The sequence below is a fragment of the Microcebus murinus genome, chromosome 16 (assembly GCF_040939455.1).
Source record: "Microcebus murinus isolate Inina chromosome 16, M.murinus_Inina_mat1.0, whole genome shotgun sequence".
NCBI classification, from domain to species: Eukaryota; Metazoa; Chordata; class Mammalia; order Primates; family Cheirogaleidae; genus Microcebus; species Microcebus murinus.
The window spans coordinates 43,816,349-43,835,562 of NC_134119.1; the positions used below are offsets into that span (position 1 = coordinate 43,816,349).

At 36.4% G+C, this 19,214-nt stretch overlaps 1 protein-coding gene across 1 annotated transcript in view; it reads left to right on the forward strand.

The window, feature by feature from the left end:
* Positions 1-19,214, forward strand: part of KIZ (kizuna centrosomal protein) — a 113,098-nt gene that overhangs the window by 68,644 nt on the left and 25,240 nt on the right. The window contains exons 7-9 of the mRNA XM_012761976.3: positions 5,060-5,153; positions 14,076-14,241; positions 15,166-15,231. Coding sequence (XP_012617430.2) covers positions 5,060-5,153; positions 14,076-14,241; positions 15,166-15,231 — 326 coding nt within the window. The remainder of the gene's footprint in view (positions 1-5,059; positions 5,154-14,075; positions 14,242-15,165; positions 15,232-19,214) is intronic.

The following is a 19,214-nucleotide window of genomic DNA, read 5'->3' on the forward strand; positions in this document are numbered from 1 at the left end:
ATGAAAGATTATGTTTTACATGACTATTGATCTACAGTTACATGTAAATCGGCCTTCCATGAGAAATGATCCTTCTTTATGACCAACATAAATTTTAAAATTAATATCTGGAGGCTTCAAGACTGTTTCTTTACCACAATCATATTTTAAAGCCAGATAAAGTTGTCAGGAAGGTTTTGTACTATCAGTGTTACATTGTTACAGTTAGAATTGTCATGTGTGTTGTGACTGTGGATGCTGTTGAATGCACACTGATTGTCACTACTTTACTCTCTAGCCTTGGAAACAGTGCCGAGCATTTGCAGTCTTTGAGAGACAAATGATCAGGTCTTTAAATACAGATTGTTTCTAGCAGATTTTAATCACCAGGCTCCCCCCTACCCTCCTTGCTCTGGCTACCTGCTGCACGCCTCAACACCTAGGAGTTTTTGCTGGGAACTCCTCTAAGTGAAATATTCCTGTCTGCTGTGTGATCTTTCCCTGGTCCCACGCAGTCACCTCACCAATTTGATAAATCATTCCAGAAACACTGATTTGGAGAGAATTATGTACTCTTGTTCTTTAATGGTAATGACTTTGATGTCATTACTTAGAATTCTAAGCCAGGCCGGATAGAAAAGTTCTAACAGGTTATGGAATCCTTAATGGTGGAAAGGCTCCAACAGGTTATGAAATCTGTACAGGCTGCTAAACAGAGCCATGTTTGGTGTGGCAGCAGCCCTCCCTGTGCCTCTGACCAAACCATGGCAGTCAGATCTATGTTTTTAATCTCATCTGTAAAATGGAACACCTGCCCCATAACATACTCTAGAGATAATATGAAGAGTTCTGAATTCCCGCTCACAAAAAGAAACATCTTCAGGGACAAAAAAAAGAACAAACCACTCCTGTCATCATTGTGCTATGTCAAAGATTAAGTGTTCAAAGACCTTTGTATGAAAGGTGGAGGACCAATTTATTATTTTATATGGATGTGAATTATTAAAATATGATTCATGTCATTTGGCATAAGTGATAAAAATTTTGTTCATTCTGGAAAACATTTTAACATAAAAATGATTACTTAATAGTTGTATATGAAAAAATAATGAGATTACCCATTATTTATTTTTTTTCAGGTACACGTAGTCGTCTCTTACTAGTGGCTACATTCAGATTACTCAATTGTGTTCTCAAACTCATGCTGAAAAATTAAGTCAGCTTTATATTGTTTGGATTACAATGTGTAAAAACCTGTATTTTATTCTGCCTATGTTCAGAGTAAAATTCAGGGTGTTTATTAATTTGTATTTAAAGTTAGAAAATGCTGACACATTTGTTTAAATTGCAGTTTTCTGATTGGAAGCCATTTCAAGTACATGAAATTAATTATAGACAATTTAAAGTATATTCTTTTATTACCTTTTTAATTAAAGGAGTATATAAATTAACTGACATCAAACTTTGTTTTTTCTATGTGGCATCAATGTTATAAATTTTCCAATGTGAAGTAGATAAAAGAGAAAAAAATTTTAATCCTTTGTACCACTTTGCAGATTTTCTAATAATGATATGTTTATGTAGATCCATGGGCAACACTCCATTCAAGGACAGCCATACCTCTTGCAAGAAATCTTCAAGAAAATTTGGTTTTGTACTTTAAGGGTTGGCTTAGCTCTTTAGAAGTCACAAATCCTAGATGCTGTGCCTCCTTAGACAGCTCGTTTGCTATTTGACCTTGTGCAAGTCAGTTAATCAGTTTTGTCCTTTTGTGGGAAATTAGTATAATAATTATAGAAAACCTTAGCTAGTTCTTTCCTACCAAGACCCAAAGGGTAGTTGCAGTTGGCTGATGTGTTAATAACCAGAGTCTCACCTTGGCTTTGTCTCTACAGAAAATCATGTGTATTAGTCACCAGGGGGACTATTCTCTGATAATTTGATTTACCCAACTATTTAGCTAATTTAATTCATCCTACTTAAATTTTCAAGCCAGAAACACAATTAAAATGCTTATTATAAGAAATATACCTGCTGAATGGGCTAGAATTTACTGATGACTGGTCAGTGATTTTCCCAGTAAAGAAATCTATTGAGAAACCAAGTAGAGATGCAAAGGTCAGAACAAAGAAATTGGGTCGTTTTATGATATCACTAAGGTACAGTAGTAACCAAGAAAGGCAAGTTGTTGAAGAATCTTTCTGTCAAACTGGTCAGAAGCCTTAGAATTATTCTCGGAAGCCTTTAAATAAGTTAAAAGATGCCAATGACCTGTCCCACTTTATTCAAGTCTTGGGAAAAACTAAAGTTAGGTCAGGCAAAAGTTATAACAATTAAGATTTATTAAAGAAGGTTCTGAATTGTACCTAGGCTGACTCGTTTTCCCAGACATTTTATTATGAAATTTTTCAAATATACAGAAAAGTCAAAGGAACCATGTAATGAACATCCATATGCCACCAAGCAGATTTTACCATTAACATTCTATAGCATTCCCATAGTTGTCTGCTGATCAGTCCCTCCATCCATCATCTATCCATCTCTTATTTTTATGCATGTAAAAGTAAGTTGTAGACATTAGTGCACTTTTTTTAACTTTGAAAGTTTTTAAACATTTGAAGCCACGTATACTCAGATCCAAATGCCCCACATTCTGCCAGTCTTGTTTGTTTTATCTCTTTCTCTCAGTCACTCATTTTTCTTGAGTAGTTTAAAACAAACAGCATATCATTTCACTCACAAATAATTTTATCTCTTACATCTAAAGATTTAATATATTCACATTTAACAAAAATCAACAAAATTTTTAGTTTATCTAATACGTAGGTCCTTGTCAGTTTGCCCTGATTATCTCAAGAAATGTCTTTTCACGTTCATTTCATTTGAAGGGTCCAAATAAGGTCTACATATTACAAATGGTTATGTCTCTTAAGTCTCTCTTAATTTTATATCATTCCCTTCTTCTGTTTTCTCATACCGCTGATTTGTTAAAGGAATTAGGTCATTTGTCCTGGAGAATTCACATGCTCAATTTGGCTGGTTGTAGCCTCATGATATTGTTTAACCAGTTCCTCTCTCCCCTTTATTACCTGTAAATTGGTGGTTAGATCTAAATATGTGATTGCGTTCCAGGTCAGTTATTTTTGCCGGAAGCTGTCATAGGTGGTGCAGGTACTTCTTATTACATAGCCTCAAACAGCACATAATGCTGGTTTTCCCATTGTTGTCGATATTAAGACTGCTGTGTGGGTTCAGATGTTGGAAGATTGATGACTTCAGTATAAAAGTTTACCATTATGCTGTTTCCACAGAATTATGATCAATTTCCTAGATACATTCATTAATTTGGACTTACAAAATGGTGACTTTTCTAATTTAGTCATTTCTTCTACATTTATGCATTTTTTGACCACAAAAGCAGAATAAATACTTGATTCTGTCCCTTTTTTACCAATTTGCAGAATATTGAATTGTTGCCTTAACAACTCTCGAAGGTTTTTTATTTTTTTACTATGTCTTAATTGCAGTAAAATAAATAAATAAGATAAAGTTAACCGTCTTAACCATTTTGAACTGTACAGTTCAGTAGTGTTAAATATATTCACTTTGTGGTTCAACAGATCTCCAGAATTTTTTATCTTATAAAACTGAAGCTCTGGCTATGCCATTAAACAATTCCCCATTTGTGCCTCCCTTCATGCCCTGGCAACCACCATTCTACTTTCTGTCTCTATGAATTTGACAACTCTAGGTACTTCATATAAGTGGAATCAGACAGTATTTGTCTTTATATAACTGGCTTATTTCAGTTAGCTTAACTTCCTCAAGATTCGTCTATGTTGTAGCAGGTGACAGGATTTGCTTCCTTTTCAAGGCTAAATCCAAAGGTTTTTATTTTTTTTTTTAATTTTACTTATTTTTAAGTGAACTTGTGGGGTTTTATGTATTTTCTGTGCTTCAGCCCATTGCAGTTATTATTCCTTTTGGTGCTCAAATTGTCCCATCTTCGACCAGTGGGAGCTCCTTCAAGATACCCCCTTCCCTAAGTCCTTTTAACACTCATTAGTCTTTGAGAGCGTCCTTACTTTCTGGTGCAACAAGATGTTCCAGGCTTATACATTTCTTGCCCCAGACCTGGAAAAGGGCATTTTGTTAAAGAACCCTGGTTTCTTTTAATACATAAATACTACAGTCTGGGCAACAATATAGGCTTACTTTTTAACTCTTTCCTAACATTGTCTTAATATTTTGTTTGCTTGTTTGTTTGTAAGTAGACCATAGTAAGAGTATAACAGAAAAACTAACTATTGTTGAAATGAAAATGGGGTCCATTTCTCTTAACCACATTTAGGAGACTGACCATCTATTCTATGCAATGATCCAAAACCATGGCTGCACTTTAGAATAACTCTGTGAGCCTTAAAAAATGCCACTGGCCAGGCTACACCTTAGACCAACCTCACTGGAGTCTGTAGGATTGGCCGTAGGTACCCGGATTTTGCTGCTCCCCAAGCAGCTCTGTGTACAGCAGAAGTGAGCATGCTCGCTTAGCAATGAAATCATAACCAAAATTTTTTTAAAGTTTAAAAAAAGATATTTGCATTCAAAATTCCCTTAGTCCAGAATATGTTACTTTCTAGACTTTCTGGATAAACTTTTTACGAATTTGATTAAGGCCTTTAAAAATGTGGCAAATGGCTGGGCATGGTGGTTCACACCTACAATTCCTGTAATTTGGGAGGCCCAGGCAGGAGGATCATTTGGGGCCAGGAATTTGAGACCAATGTAGGCAACAGAGCAAGATTCCATCTCTACAAAAATTAGGAGAAAACTTAACTGGGCATAGTGGTGGGTGCATGTAGTCCTAGCTACTTGGGAGGCTAAGGCAGGAGAATCGCTTGAGCCCAGGAGTTTGAGGCTACAAAGCTATGATTATACCACTGCACTCTGGCCTAGGTAGCAGAGAAAGACCCTGTCTCAAAATAAATAAATAAATAAATAATTTTTTTTAATGTGACAAGTAACTTTATAAGTAACTCAGTACTACAAACCCATAGTGTCTCCTGTTTCTGTGTTACAGATTTGAACAAGCACCAGACTCAGACTTAACGAGGGAATACTTGGGTCAGCGTGTCACCACCTCAGAAGAACAGGATAATTCTCTCAAAGAAGAGGTAGGTAGCTAAGTTGTCTAAAGTCGTCTCAATCAAAAACATGGACCAGAGGGCAAGGTTAGTAATTTTAAAAAAGAAAGTTTCATGATGTATAAGTTATTCATTTGAGGAAATAGTTATGTTCTTAAGAATGATTTAAAATATTTGAAAAAAATAATGATAAGAAAAGTAGTAAGAGATTGGTTAGTTTGTGAGGCTTTTTGCATAATGTTTTGTGTAGGAATCTCAACTGCTGACATAATGTCGATGTAGGTCCTAGAGATAGCATCTAGGACCTAAACATCTACCACAACATTTTCCAAGGAGTTTAGACGCATTTTATAATATTCTGGTTTTCTGTCTCCACTGGATAATTTAAAAAAACTGTACAGTCATTCATGTCAATTCAGCAAATATATGTTGATCCCTTACTGTACACAGATACCAGCCCAGATCCATTGGAGGGAAAGAGATAAATAAACTGTGGCCCTGTCCTTCTGAGGTATGCCATAGTGGGATGCGTGCAGTAAGAAAATGGCAAAGAACATAGGCCTTCAGGAGAGGGACCCAAGCCACCTGGAAAAGCAATAAGGGCAGACTTCATGTTGGAGGGAGTACTGGGGCGTGTGAAGTGACCCTTAAAAGACAGACAGTATTTGACAGGGTAAGAATAGAGGAGGGGGACAGGAGTAACAAGGAAGGGCTATTTTGAGCCAAAGAACGCACCAGAAACCCGACAAATATTCAGGCAATGGAGCTGTCCTTGTGGTTGAAGTGTGGGCTGCAGGCTGGGGATAGTGAGAAGGAAACCCCAAGAGGTAGTTGAGGGCCGTGTTGTGCAGGTCTGGCCCTGGGCTAGAGAGATTGTGTTCAGTTTAATAGATTTTGGAAAGCCTCTGGAGCTTTTTGAGCTGGGCTATGATAGGATTTCTGCGGCGACTAAGGAAATTTCATTTTTGGTTTGGGACTGAGACAGTAGAGGAGGGAGCCCTGGCATGGCCTGATTTAGGAGCTGTTGCTGAGAGTGCGTTTGAATATGCTGCACAGCAGATGGAAACAGTTCGAGCAAATTCTCAAGGAAAGCATGAGGGAAAGAACCAGAAGCCCAGGTTTAGAGTGCATCTATTGCCATGCTTGTTCACTGCAAGTACATCATATCTCAGCCATGTCAAGGATGAAATAAATGTTGGTTGGCTGCCTTTTGCTAAGTAATATTTAAAAAAAAAAAAAAAAAACATATTGTCTGTTTAGAAAATGTGTTCCAAGTCCCAAGCAAGCAATCCACTCATAATTTTTCAAATAATCAGGGTGAGGGGACTAACTAATAGCTATTGTATTAAATGATATTTTGCCTCCCCCAATAGGTCTTTGTTCATTTTTAAATCATTGTGATCTCATTTTAGTGACAATCATAAAAATTACCAGTGAAATTAATGACAGAATCTATCCTTAAAATGGAAATAAGCAGGCAGTTTCTCAAATGGTTAGGTTGTAACTGAAGAAATGCACAGCCCCAAAGAACAGTGGTACCAGAATGACACAGGTAAGGCAAGCTTTGTGAACTTTAAGAGAAAATATTTTTGTAGGTCCTAAAACTGTTTTGGTCTACCTGTTATCCTTTTACAATTAGCAAAACAAAGTGTCTTTAAGTTTTTTTTCTGTGTATTGAAACAATATACACATTTAGCAAATACACTGGGTTAAACATCTCTCTTATAGATAAAATCTTAAAAGTAAGTGATTTTCAAAATTTAAGAAAGCTGTACTAGAAATTACTTGGTTAAGAGTATAATGAAGCTCAGAAATATTTACTTTGATCTCTTGGGTAAATGGCTAATTAAACAGCCACATGTAAATGATGTTTACCTGTGGGTCCCTGTGCTGTCAGCTGGAGTCAATCCCTTCTCTTGAGTAAATACATCATCAAAGCCACAGAAACTCAAATTATGTCCCCTGGAGACTAGATAAGGTCTGTAGCTCCTGCATAGCCTATTAGGCAATTACATAATTGAGCTGCATGCTTTTAAAATCAGAAAAATTTGTAATTACTTTATGTGAAAAAAAAAATGAGCTGGGTGCTTCATTAAAATACAAAGTGCTTTAATATTCCTTTTCTCCCAAGTGATATCTATTTCCACCCAGAAGAACTTTATCACAGCAGAGCAACTTTCTGGTGACACTCATAGAGTAGGTCAGGTCCTATCCCCACCATACACACACCAGTTTTATTCACCAGGAAGATTCTTTCCCTAAATGATAGACTATTTTCTTGTTCTGTTGAATACTTAATTTGCTGGCTCATGTGAATATTTTCCCATTTACTTACTATTACATAGATAAAATCCCTTCTTCTCCTTTAACTTAGATATAACTTGAGTTATAATGCTTGCATTTCTCTTTAAACACTAAAAAATTACTTCTGCCCAAAAGGAAGATTCTTGAGGAAGAGTCTGTTAAACCTATGTATTAAGGGAAAATGTCATCCACTGTCTACGTCCATGGTGTTTTTTAATGCTCTTGATCTTCTGTGTCTGTATTAGTAGCACTTGTTTATATATAGAAGGGACCTTAATTTTATCAAATGCTTTTGCATTCACTTCTCTTTGTATTTGTACCAGCCATAGCAGAAATTAGATTCCTTTAAAGCTAGCATGTTTTAAAAACAAGTAGGAAAAAACCTTGGAATATTCAGATAAACAAAAAAAACCTAGCCATTATCTTATCATTTATATATAACCCTATTAACATTGTGGTATGTATGGTTTTTAATATTTAATATATGGATAAGTATGAGTTTCATTGTATGTATACATAACTTTGTTTTTTTCTCCTACTGCAAAGTGAACTTCCTTTTATACCATTTCATTTTCTTCAACATCTTGTCCACTGTCTCTTTACCAGTTGTCTGTTGTTGAACATTTAAGTTGTTTCTAATTTTCCCTCTAGTAAAAATGTTTCAAAGAACATCTGTGCAATTCAATTTTTACAGATAGACATGATATTTCATTAGAATGAATTTCTACATGTAGAATTATTAGGTCAAAAGGTGTGTATATCTTTCAGGCTTTTGCTATGCATCAACAGATCTCACTCTAGAAGGGTCATCAGAGTTACCAGTAATGGATGAAAATATCATCTCTCTGAGTTCTTTATGAAACTAGATACTATCAACTTTTTTTTTTGTTACCAATTTGAGAGGTGAAAATGACATCCATTTTTTTTCATTGTTCATTTGACCTTTTTATTACAATTGAGGTCAAACTTTTTCCCTCCCTATTTGTTAGCCATTTGTATTTCTTCTTTTATAATTTCCTAGCTCATGTTCTTTACTCATTTTTGTATTAGGTTAGTAATATTTTTTCTTATTGACTTATAAGAACTCTTTTTATATAAATTTGTATACTTTGTTGCAATATTTTTAGCAGTTTGATTTTTGCCTTTTATTTTTCTTAATGGTGTCGTGGGCACGATGTTTTTTCCATTAATATCTTCATCTGTATATTTATGCATTTGAAGAAAACAATTGATAAATTTTTGGATATAAATTAAGAGTTAGCCCAGATGACTCTTAGGGTTCTAGACATCATAGGATTCATATTTAAGCTGAACTTTGAGGAAAATTCTAACAGAATTGAAAATAGTACTAAGTGTAATTCGTAGAATGATTTCTCTGCTATAAGATGTGAAATATGGAGTTATCAACATCAGTCATTCTGCAAATAGTGTATGCTCTGGCATTTAATTTTTAAGCTCTTTCTCCTGGCTCCTGGAAGGTTGAAAAGTGAGGGACTAGTTTGTTGGTATTGACTTAGGCTTCAGACTGCTGAGAACAGTGAAACAATCTCCAATTTTCCCTCCTGGGTTGTATATAAATGTATATAATTCAAAGAGATCCTTTATTAGTAACAGATAAGTTAAATCTCATGCATAGTCCATTCATAAGCACTATCAGAAGGCTCATGGTAAAATTGTTGGTGACATTTTCAGAGAATAAGCTCAAATTTGCAGAGCTCATCAGCCCCAGCATGAGATGTATGAAACAACCTATTAACTCTTCCCTGGGCTTTTATCTCTTTGCAGGTATGGGTTAGTGTTGTTAGTCGCAGGCTGCAAACTCCTTCAAATTGGGGGTTTCCTTGAAGATACACCTTTCTGGAACATCTGCAAACAATACATCTTGAGATTGTGTTACATAGTTTTTTCCTGACTCTGCAGAAGTTGTTTTTGGCTAGAAACCTATGACCAGTCCCTGTCTGAGGCTAACTTTTGCATGGGTCCCTACTCATCCTTTTTCCCTGCTTGTTAGGGACAAGGATTTTGACAGTATGGATTTCTTCACAGGTGACTCATTGGGAAGATCTGCTGCTCTCTCTCTTGGCTCCATGGGTCAGTAGAGTCAAGACAACCAGTCTCATGTTGTAATTTGACCATCCACAAAATACTCAACTTTGAGAAATTATCTGTAGAATTATCTTAAAAGATGAGTCCTTTTATAAACATTTCTATAAAAAAAAAAGTAAGAAACCCTGGAAGTGAGAATTGAGTAGTGGAGAAAAATGAGATAAAATACAGATGGTCCCCAACTTATGATGGTTCAACCTAATGATTTTTTGACTTTATGATGGTGAAGAAACCATATTTCGAGTACCTATACAGTCATTCTGTTTTTCACTTTAAGTACAGTATTCAATAAGTTATATGAGGTATTCAATACTTCATTATAAAATATGCTTTGTGTTAGATGATTTTGCACAACTGTAAGCTAATATAAGTGTCCTGAGCAGTTTAGTTTGCCTAGGCTAAGCTATGATGTAAGTAGGTTAGGTGTATTGAATGCATTTTCAACTTATGGTATTTTCAACTTATAATGGGTTTATTGGGAAGTAGCCCCATTGTAAGTCAGGGAACATCTGTGTATGAAGTAAATTAAACTGGTGTTCAGTGTGCTCACCACATAACCTGCCTCACCTTGGAAAAAAGGGCCCAGCACAGAATTTGTGGTGGTAGGGGTATTCTTATCAAGCATACGAAGTGTTTACGGTATTATATTTCTTCAAGTGCAATTTATTAAACTATGCTTTATTGGAATATCTTTATATGCAACTTTGTTGTTGTTGTGATAAAGAGGAACATGTGATATGTGGCAGACAGTCTGGAGTGACAGAGAGTCACACCAATAGCTGAGGCTGGAGTCCAGGCGACAGGTGCAGGGTCAGCTCAAATGTGCAAAGGTCACTGAAGGGAGCACACAAGGTGAGGCTGGGGGTGGGGGTGGGGGCGGTGGGAGGTCAGTCCACAGGTACTGCAGCCCCTCCACCTTGGCCTGCCTATGGGCTACATAGGCCCATGGGGGCTTCTGGTCCTCCATGACCTTAGATGCCGCAGGCTCTCGTCCTTCTCTGTTTTCAATATTATTATTACATTTTATTTGGCGTACTTCTGGAGCCCAGTTGGAACCCAGATAAAGCAAAAGAGAGTCAGATATTGAAGGACAAAACTGTGAGATCAATTGTATCATCATTGCAGGACTAGTGAGAAGTTAATGAGTCATCGCTATTCTAAAACAGTGCCAGCATTCAGGGAAGGAATGGAATGATAAAAGCTGTTTATATTACAAAATAGGTACTAGTTCTTCTTTGTAAGTGTGATAAAATTCGGGTGTGAAACCATCTGGACCGGGACTTTTCTTTTTAGGGAGATTTTTAATTGCTGTTTCTATTTCAGCTCTTGAGATTGGTCTGTTCAGGGAATCTATTTCTTCCTGGTTGAGCCTAGGGAGGCTGTGTGTTTCTAGAAATTTGTCCATTTCCTCCACATTTTCCAGTTTGTGTGCATAAAGATTTTTGTAGTATTCATAAATTATATCTTGTATCTCTTTGGGCTCAGTTGTGATATCTCCTTTTTTGTTCCTGATGGAGCTTATTAGAGATTTCTCTTTTCTGCTTTTCATTAGCTTAGCCAATGGTGTGTCAATTTTGTTTATTTTTTCAAAGAACCATCTTTTTGTTTTATTAATCTCCTGAATAGCTTCCCTGTTTTCAATTTCATTTAGTTCTGATTTGATCTTGTTGATTTCACTTCTTCTGCTGGGTTTGGGGTTGGTCTGTTCTTCTTTTTCCAACAATTTGAGTCGTTTTGTTAGATTGTCTATTTGTGATCTTTTTGTCTTTTGGTTATAGGCATTTGTGGAGATAAACTTTCCTCTCAGAACTGCTTCAGCTGTGTCCCAGAGGATTTGATAACTTGTCTCTCCATTGTCATTTTCTTCATAGAATTTTTTTATTTCCATCTTTATTTCTTCATTTATGAAGTAATCATTTAATAGGAGGTTGTTTAATTTCCACGTTTTTGTGTAGAAATGTGAGTTTCTGTTAGGGTTGATTTCTACTTTTATTCCACTGTGATCTGAGAAGGTACATGGTATGATTTCTATTTTTTTAAATTTCTTGAGATTTACTTTGTGTCCTAGGATATGGTCAATCTTAGAGAATGTCCCATGAGCTGATGAGAAGAACGTATATTCAGTGGATTTTGGGTAGAATGTCCTGTAGATGTCAGTCAGACCCAATTGTTGCAGGGTTTTATTTAAGTTCATTATTTCTTTATTAATTTTCTGTTTGGAGGATCTGTCTTGTGCTGTCAGTGGGGTGTTGAAATCTCCGGTGATTATGGAGTTGCTATTAATCCATTTGCTTAGATCCAGTAAGGTTTGCTTTATGAAACTGGGTGCACCTAAGTTGGTTGCATATATATTTAAAATTGTTATCTCTTCTTGTTGAAGTGTGCCCTTCACCATTTAAATTGCTGAAAACCTATGACTCTTTCCATATCTGCAAATTCTATAGTAAAAAGTATAGAAAACTTTATTCCTTTAATAATTTTATTCTTAAAATGTGTGTTAAGACAGTGGCTATTATGAGGTCATGTCAAGAAACTATTAGTTATAGCTATTGCCTAAAGTACTATAATGTAGATATACATATTTGAGGCTCTTTCAGAGTGTATGGATTATTATAAATCTCAGAAAAAGAAGATTATAGCTTTCACTACAGGAATTTGAGCCAATTCTTTTGGTTCATAATTTAATATGCTTTTCATACATCCAGGATTATTGAGTACATAGGTCAGCATAGGTGGAAACACCCCAGGACAGTCCAGAGAATACAGTGACAGTTGAGAGATGACAGTTCAAGGAGGTGTCTACATTTCAACCCACTTTTCCTGACCACATTCCAGAAGCAGGTGTAGTGCAGTGGTTAGGCAACAGTGTGGTGCCAATGTATGGGAACAGTGTGGTGGCCAATGATAGGAACCAACCATGGCCTCAGCTCTGAGGGTAAGACTCTATGCCAGAACCCCAGTCTGCAGAAATGAGTACTGAGCAGGTCATCCCAACAGAGACTTAACTGTAGTAAAATCCAGGGACTAGTTTAGAGAAAAGCCCCTGGTCATAGAACTGGACCACAGAAAGGTCCTGGCTGGAAGGCTAACTGGATACCAAGTTCTTTGGCCAAGGAGACTAAGATTCCTTAAATTCCCCCCAGTCAGCTGTTCCATCTCCTAGGATAGGCCATGGGTCCAGAAGGCCAGCCAGTCCTTGGGAGGGCAGAGGGCAAAGGGCAAGAACTCTGCAGGGATGTCAGTGCCAAAGCCTAATGTACAAGGCTAGATCTTCCATGCTGTAATTCAGTGATTCTCCCTGTCCCAGCTTCTTCCCTTCTTCCACATTAGGACAAGTTAGTCTATCCCCTCTTATTCACTGCATAATTACATTGTCACCACTGTGCTGTTAGACTAGAGATGACCTGTGAGGCTTTTTCCAGTTCTTCTCTTCAGATTAATTTGTAAAGTCTCATGTTCATCTCCCACAGGTTGGGTTGGACACTGCCCTGTTTTACTGTCATTGTCACATAACAGTAAAAGGTCACCACCACCACCAAGGTTTCCTCTCTAACTACCTGGGCAAATCTCCACTACTTAGTAGGAAGTGAAAAAGAAACGTACATTCTGGTAGCAGGAAGATGTGAGCAAAAGTTGTCTACTAAAAGTTTAACTCTTGTTACTAGCATGTTTTTATTTTGGGAGTGAAAAGTGCTGACCTCAAAATTAAGAGTCATGACTACTAATCCAGATCCTGTGAACTGCCACTTTTTCTCCACCTCTAAAGTTGGCTGCAGTAGAAATCTGTGCCTTCCTCCTTGCCCAGGACACATGAGATAATATGGGTGGGACAATCTAGTGCCCTTTGGGAAAAAAAATAGGCAATGTGGGGAATGTGGGGCGTGAGTTTCCCCAGCTCCCCAGCAGACTTAAAGGCAAAGTTCAATTGGTCTTTATCCTTTATTGAAGATTAGGATTTAGGTTAAGAAAAGTTATCTTCTTGCTCAGTGCATCTTCCTCGGCCACAAATTTTTCTGCAGTCTTCCCATCTGAGGGAAGTTCTGGGATCATTTCCAGGATGATGGGGATAATGTAAGGTCACATTTTATAAATCTCTTTCTCAGTCCAAACCAACTGCCTTACATGCCTAGAAAACAGGATTCATGCAATGAAAGAGTTAATTTTTCCCTCAGAAAGGAGGTATGTGGCTCTGACTTTTGTATATATCAAATGGAGGGTAAATTAGAGCAGATTAACAGAGGTGGTCACATCTCACATACATACTTTGCAGGAGAACAACAATTGTGCATTGCATAAGATTCAGTCCTCAAAAAATATATTATTGTCAGGGTAAATTGTTCGAAAGAATTAAATTATGCTGGAAAATAACCAGATGTTATTTTATCTTGATAGCATTTTAATTTCAGTTAAATATTAGGAAGCAAATTAAATCCAACATAAAGCTTTACCTAAAATTACATTTGTAGGTTGGGTCTTTGAGACCAAGGGAAATATGGCTACAGTTTGTTTTTATTTCTTTGTGTTCTCTTTGAAACTCTATAGGCAACAGCATTATTGAAAAAAGCCCTTACTGAAGAGTTTGAAGACAGGTTGTCTATTCATAGTAATGAATCATCTTGCAGCCTGCCATCTATTCTCAATGACAATAATGAAATAAAGGAAGCAAAACCTGCTCTATGGCTCAACAGTGTTCATACAAGGGAACAAGGTAACTATTGTCAAAAAGGTCTTTCCACAGCAAAAAGGCATTCAGAGTCAATGCAACATCCTCTTTCTCAAGGTATACCTATAAAATAACACTGACTAGAGAACACCTCTGATTTTAATATACATAATATGTTATTTATTTTATACAGCCTTCTAATTAATATATATGTTCTCCTTCAGTACAATAGGAATGGGAGACCTAATTGTAGATCTGTAGTTTTATTGAATTTCTAACAAAATAAGTATTTCTAAGTTATGAAATCTTAACAAAAGTAATCACTTGGCAGCAGATAATTTTGATCCTACAAAGATAAAGATGATTCTATTAAAATGATTCCATAAAGTACTGTGAAGTTTTTTGATATCGTTTAATAGAAGTTACTTATAATTTTAAATATGCCTTTTAATTATAATAGAACCTTATCAATGTCTAAACAGATGACTAAAAATCAGTGAATTTATGCCCCCAAAATTTAATAACCAATTTTTAGTACCCAGAAATTATGATTATTTTAGCATTACTGCTAAGACATGCCAGTAAGCTGCTTTAATGGTATTTCCAGAACAGCTACGAGTAGCTCAGCAAGTATTCAGAATGTGCAGGATTTGAGGCTTACTTGTTTTAAGTCCCACCCAAATTTGATAAATGTCAGGCTAAAAATTATTTTGCATGAAAGCAAGCAACATAGAGATACCTTAATTTTAGAATAGGTTTCCTTTTAGAAACAATAGACAAGAAATAAACTAAGACAAAAAATAAGGTGGGAAGGCAATGAAAATAAAAGGAATGACAGTTAAAAACCCAAACAAAGATCTCTTCCTTAATTTTGTTTTTCTTTTCTTCTTTTTTCCTGGGATCAAGCAACCTGAATGAATATTCCTTAACTTTGAAATACCTTTTTATTATTATGTGTTCAATTTTTAGAAGTTTCAAATGGCTGTGGAGACGAGAGCAAGGAAGAAAACATGGCAGCAAAGATCCCAATCACAGGTAAAGCTATGGTTGCCTAAGAGTTTCAAACAAAGATTCAGCCTTATTATGTAATCAGAACATTCTAAGTCAGTGGTTTGTGGACCCTGCTAAGAGCAAGTGTATTCAACTATTACATACTGGAGCAGGAGATTAATCATAAGAACAGAACATACACGCTTATGTTAACATAAAACTAAGGTGGAAAATAACCGTGTCTATTGAATTGTTCATCATTGTGTTACACATCACACCTGTAAGCATCCTCCACTATGCAACCTTTCAGCACTTCTGTCTGTGTGAAAATGTGCATCTCCATGGGGAATGCCCAGTCATTATATGGTAAACTGTGGATATTTCTGATTTTATTCTTTTCTTTCCTGTAGTAATTAAATGTGCATCATTAAAACAAGAGCAGGGGAAAAAAAGTGCCAAACAGGAGGCCTATTTGTGCCCCAGTTACAAAGCCTGATCATTTAAAAACATTACCAATCAGGCTTCATCAAGACGTATTAAGATTTCTGCACATGTATTAAGCGTGTTTAAATGGAATCTCAATGATACTATTTATTTTTAGTTTTAAAATAGCAACAGAAGCAATTAGTATGCTGAACAGAGTTCTATTTGTCATACACCTAAATTTACTAGTACCTTATTTTGTAAAGTGGTGTACTACTTCATTATAAATTCAAAGGTTTGACTTTAAATATTTATACAAGTAAATACACCATTGCACTGAGGTACTGAGGCATGCATCTGCATATGTGGTAGTTTTGTTGTTGTTTATAAGCAGAAAAGGATGGCTTGCTGTTATGGCAATGCAATTCATGGCACAATGATTAATTTTTTAAACTCATGTTTTTGTGATGAACTGGAAACAGGAGTTTATAGTAGAGCAATTATTGTATATATTATCACATCAGATAATATTTCACTTCAAAATGCAGAGTTTTTTTTTTCTTTTAAATATTTTTTTCCCAGGAATATGTTTATTTTGTTTTTATTCTTCATTTTGAGAAAACACTGGTATGGTCCCCTGTTGATTATTTTTATTAATAGAAATATAGATGACTTCAAACTGCAGATAACCAAGAAGTCATTTGGGTGCTTTTTCCCTGCATTTACTTTCTTTAAATTAATTTTTTATTGATACATAATTATATTATCAGGGTACATATGATAATTTAATACAATCACATATTTTGTATAGATCAAATCGGTATGACTGGGATATCCATCACCTTAAATATTTATCTTTTATTAATGATAGAAACATTTGAATTATTCTCTTCTAGCTATTAAATATTTTGAGACATACAATAGGCTATTGTAAACTATGCCACCCTACTAACCTATCAAACACTAGGTCCTATTTCTTCTGTCAAACTGTTTATTTGTTCTCATTAAGAATGCAGCAGTATCCAATGGCCCCTGAATTTATTAATGTTAAAATTATGAAGGTTTATTGAGGAAAAACCAAGAAATGGCCTATTTGCTCATTCTCTTTTCAGTATTCTTTCCATTAATCCCTTGCTGGGAGTAGCTGACTCTCCCCAAAATTAATGCGAATGTTATTTTCTCATAGACTTTCTTTATAAGAGAGGTACTGAGATTTCAAATATTTATTCATGCAGAAAGAAGTACAGTGTGCTTAGAAGTAATCAGGGCTATTTGCCATTAAGATTTAAAAAGAAATCATAATTCCAACAACTTCCTACTGAACCCGTAGTTGACAGTTTAAAAAAACAATGCTTTGGACCTGTCATATGCCAAAATATTAGACGTAAAAAAAACTTAGGAGATACGATAAAAAATTATCAAAGCCACATACGTTGTAGGAGCATTGCTGTTCTATTCTTACCAGCACACTCTCTCTTGCCCTTCACTGTTCCTCACCCACAGACTTCCTGTGGAGTTCACGCTTGAGGGCTTCATGGCCTTCTAACCTTGGCTCTACTGGATACTGTTGCTGTGTCTGTCATTGCAGCTACTTTGATCTCTGAGATCTTGACCATCATCCCTTTATTAAATGTGTGCATCTTTGGCATAATTATTTGGAGATTTGGCTTTTAGTGTAGAGTAAGGCAAGTTTATTGTTTAGATAATGTCTGCTTGCCCCTTTATAATAGTTCTGTTGGGGTTTTCTGTTTGCATAGGTGTGTGCTGGTTGTGTTTATATAGACTGCACTCCTTCTAAAATATTCCAAAGAAAAGGAATATTCCAGAGGCTGTCCCCTAGGGTTTGAGGAGATGTAGTAGTTGAGCCAGGGCTTTGGAAACAGCCATTAGTGTCAGCTCTTTCACTCCTTGCTCTGTTTCTCTACCCCTACTGAGCCTCTGGATTGGGAAAGCAGATATACTACCCGACAGGCTTGTCTTCAAGTTTAAGTGAAATCATGTGGGTGAAAAAAAATAAAAAAAATAAATCATGTGGGTGAAAGTCCTAAGCTAGTTGCTCAATACATATTATCTGTGATGTATTATAATAATAATATTCATGTGAACACTAATAGTGTTATTGGTCTTACTTGCTGGCCCCCACAATCCTTTACGTTTCCAAGCCACTGATGTCCAGTTATAAGGAAACTCACAAAGCAAACTCAAAAAGGAAAAGAAGTAGGGGAAGTGGGAATGAAGTATCACAGAGTCATTCTGTGACAAGCGCCCAGAATAGAGTCTGGAACCTCCAGCCTGTTACTCTGGCAGCTACTCCCCTTCCCTGAGTTGCAAGAGCCACTTGGGACCAAGACCTACCCAACAATCATGGTGCTGCTGGGATTCCTCAGAGACCATGCTCCCCATAGTACCACTAATTAGCTTCTGCAGGGATTGCCACTTGAGAACACAACTGATGATTCCAATCCAGAACTGATGATTTGCTTACCTTATCTAAAAGGAATCTTGAGGAAAGTTTCATGATACATTTGGAACTTTAAGTTAGTCCTGTAAGGAAGCCCTTAGAGAATAATCCCAAACAGGTGATAAAGTGGCTCCTGGGGACTGATTGGTCAAGGCCCAGACATCTCTGCCTATGAGTGCCTATATACCCTCAGTAACCCTTACATGCTCATGGTGGAAGACATTGCAGGGCACCTGGTCACCAGGCGGCTGATGTGCTGCCTCACACATGTTGATGTGCTGATGCAACATTTCTCAAAATGTGTTCTGGGCAATGTTCCACCCAGAAAATACTTCAACAAATACAAATTTTGTGGCCAAACCCTGTGTGATTCTTCTCACTCCTTCTGCAGTTTGCATAATACACAAGAGCATATTGAAAACTTTTAGAAGACTTTCAGTAAGGAATTGTTAAAAGTGCAAAACTAGAGCTTCAAATAATTTATCTATTTGAAAATGGAATACCTCCTATTAACAGCCAACAAAATTAATGTTCTGTGGAACATGCTTTGGAAACTATACACACCTATTTGTGGAATGGTTTTTAAAACAAGGAGTCTAATGGGTGAACCAGTTTTCTCAATACACTAAAATTATCTTCAACATCTTCCTGTAGTTCTATTGTATGGAAAACTCACTTGTTAATGAGATTGTTTTATAATGAGAACTTGTGGGTTACTTTAGTGTAACTATACCCACATGCTGTGATTGAAAACTACTTGTTAAAGCTGTTCCTGGAATTGACCAAAAGGTTACAGTAGTAACTTCCAGCAGTCCAGAAGTGTTCTTCTGCGTGGGGTCCTTGTCTGTGTCTTTATTTGCTTTATAGCCATTTCAGAAGAGATGTAGTAGACAAAGAGGCTGAAGTGAAATCCAGGCAGGCATAGGAAGCTGGGGATGGGAGCTCTAAAGCTACACTATTTTCAGAATGATGAGGGTCCTGGGGATGTTTTACCTGAGAAGGGCACAATATCTCTCTAAATATTTGTGGGACTGCCAGTACGAGGCAAAACCTTTATCAAGCTTAATTATAGAGTGTAGCTCAGTAACAAAAGAACTTTCTAGCTCTTCATTTCAGCAAAACTAAGTTAAGTGTCTTCCAGGTA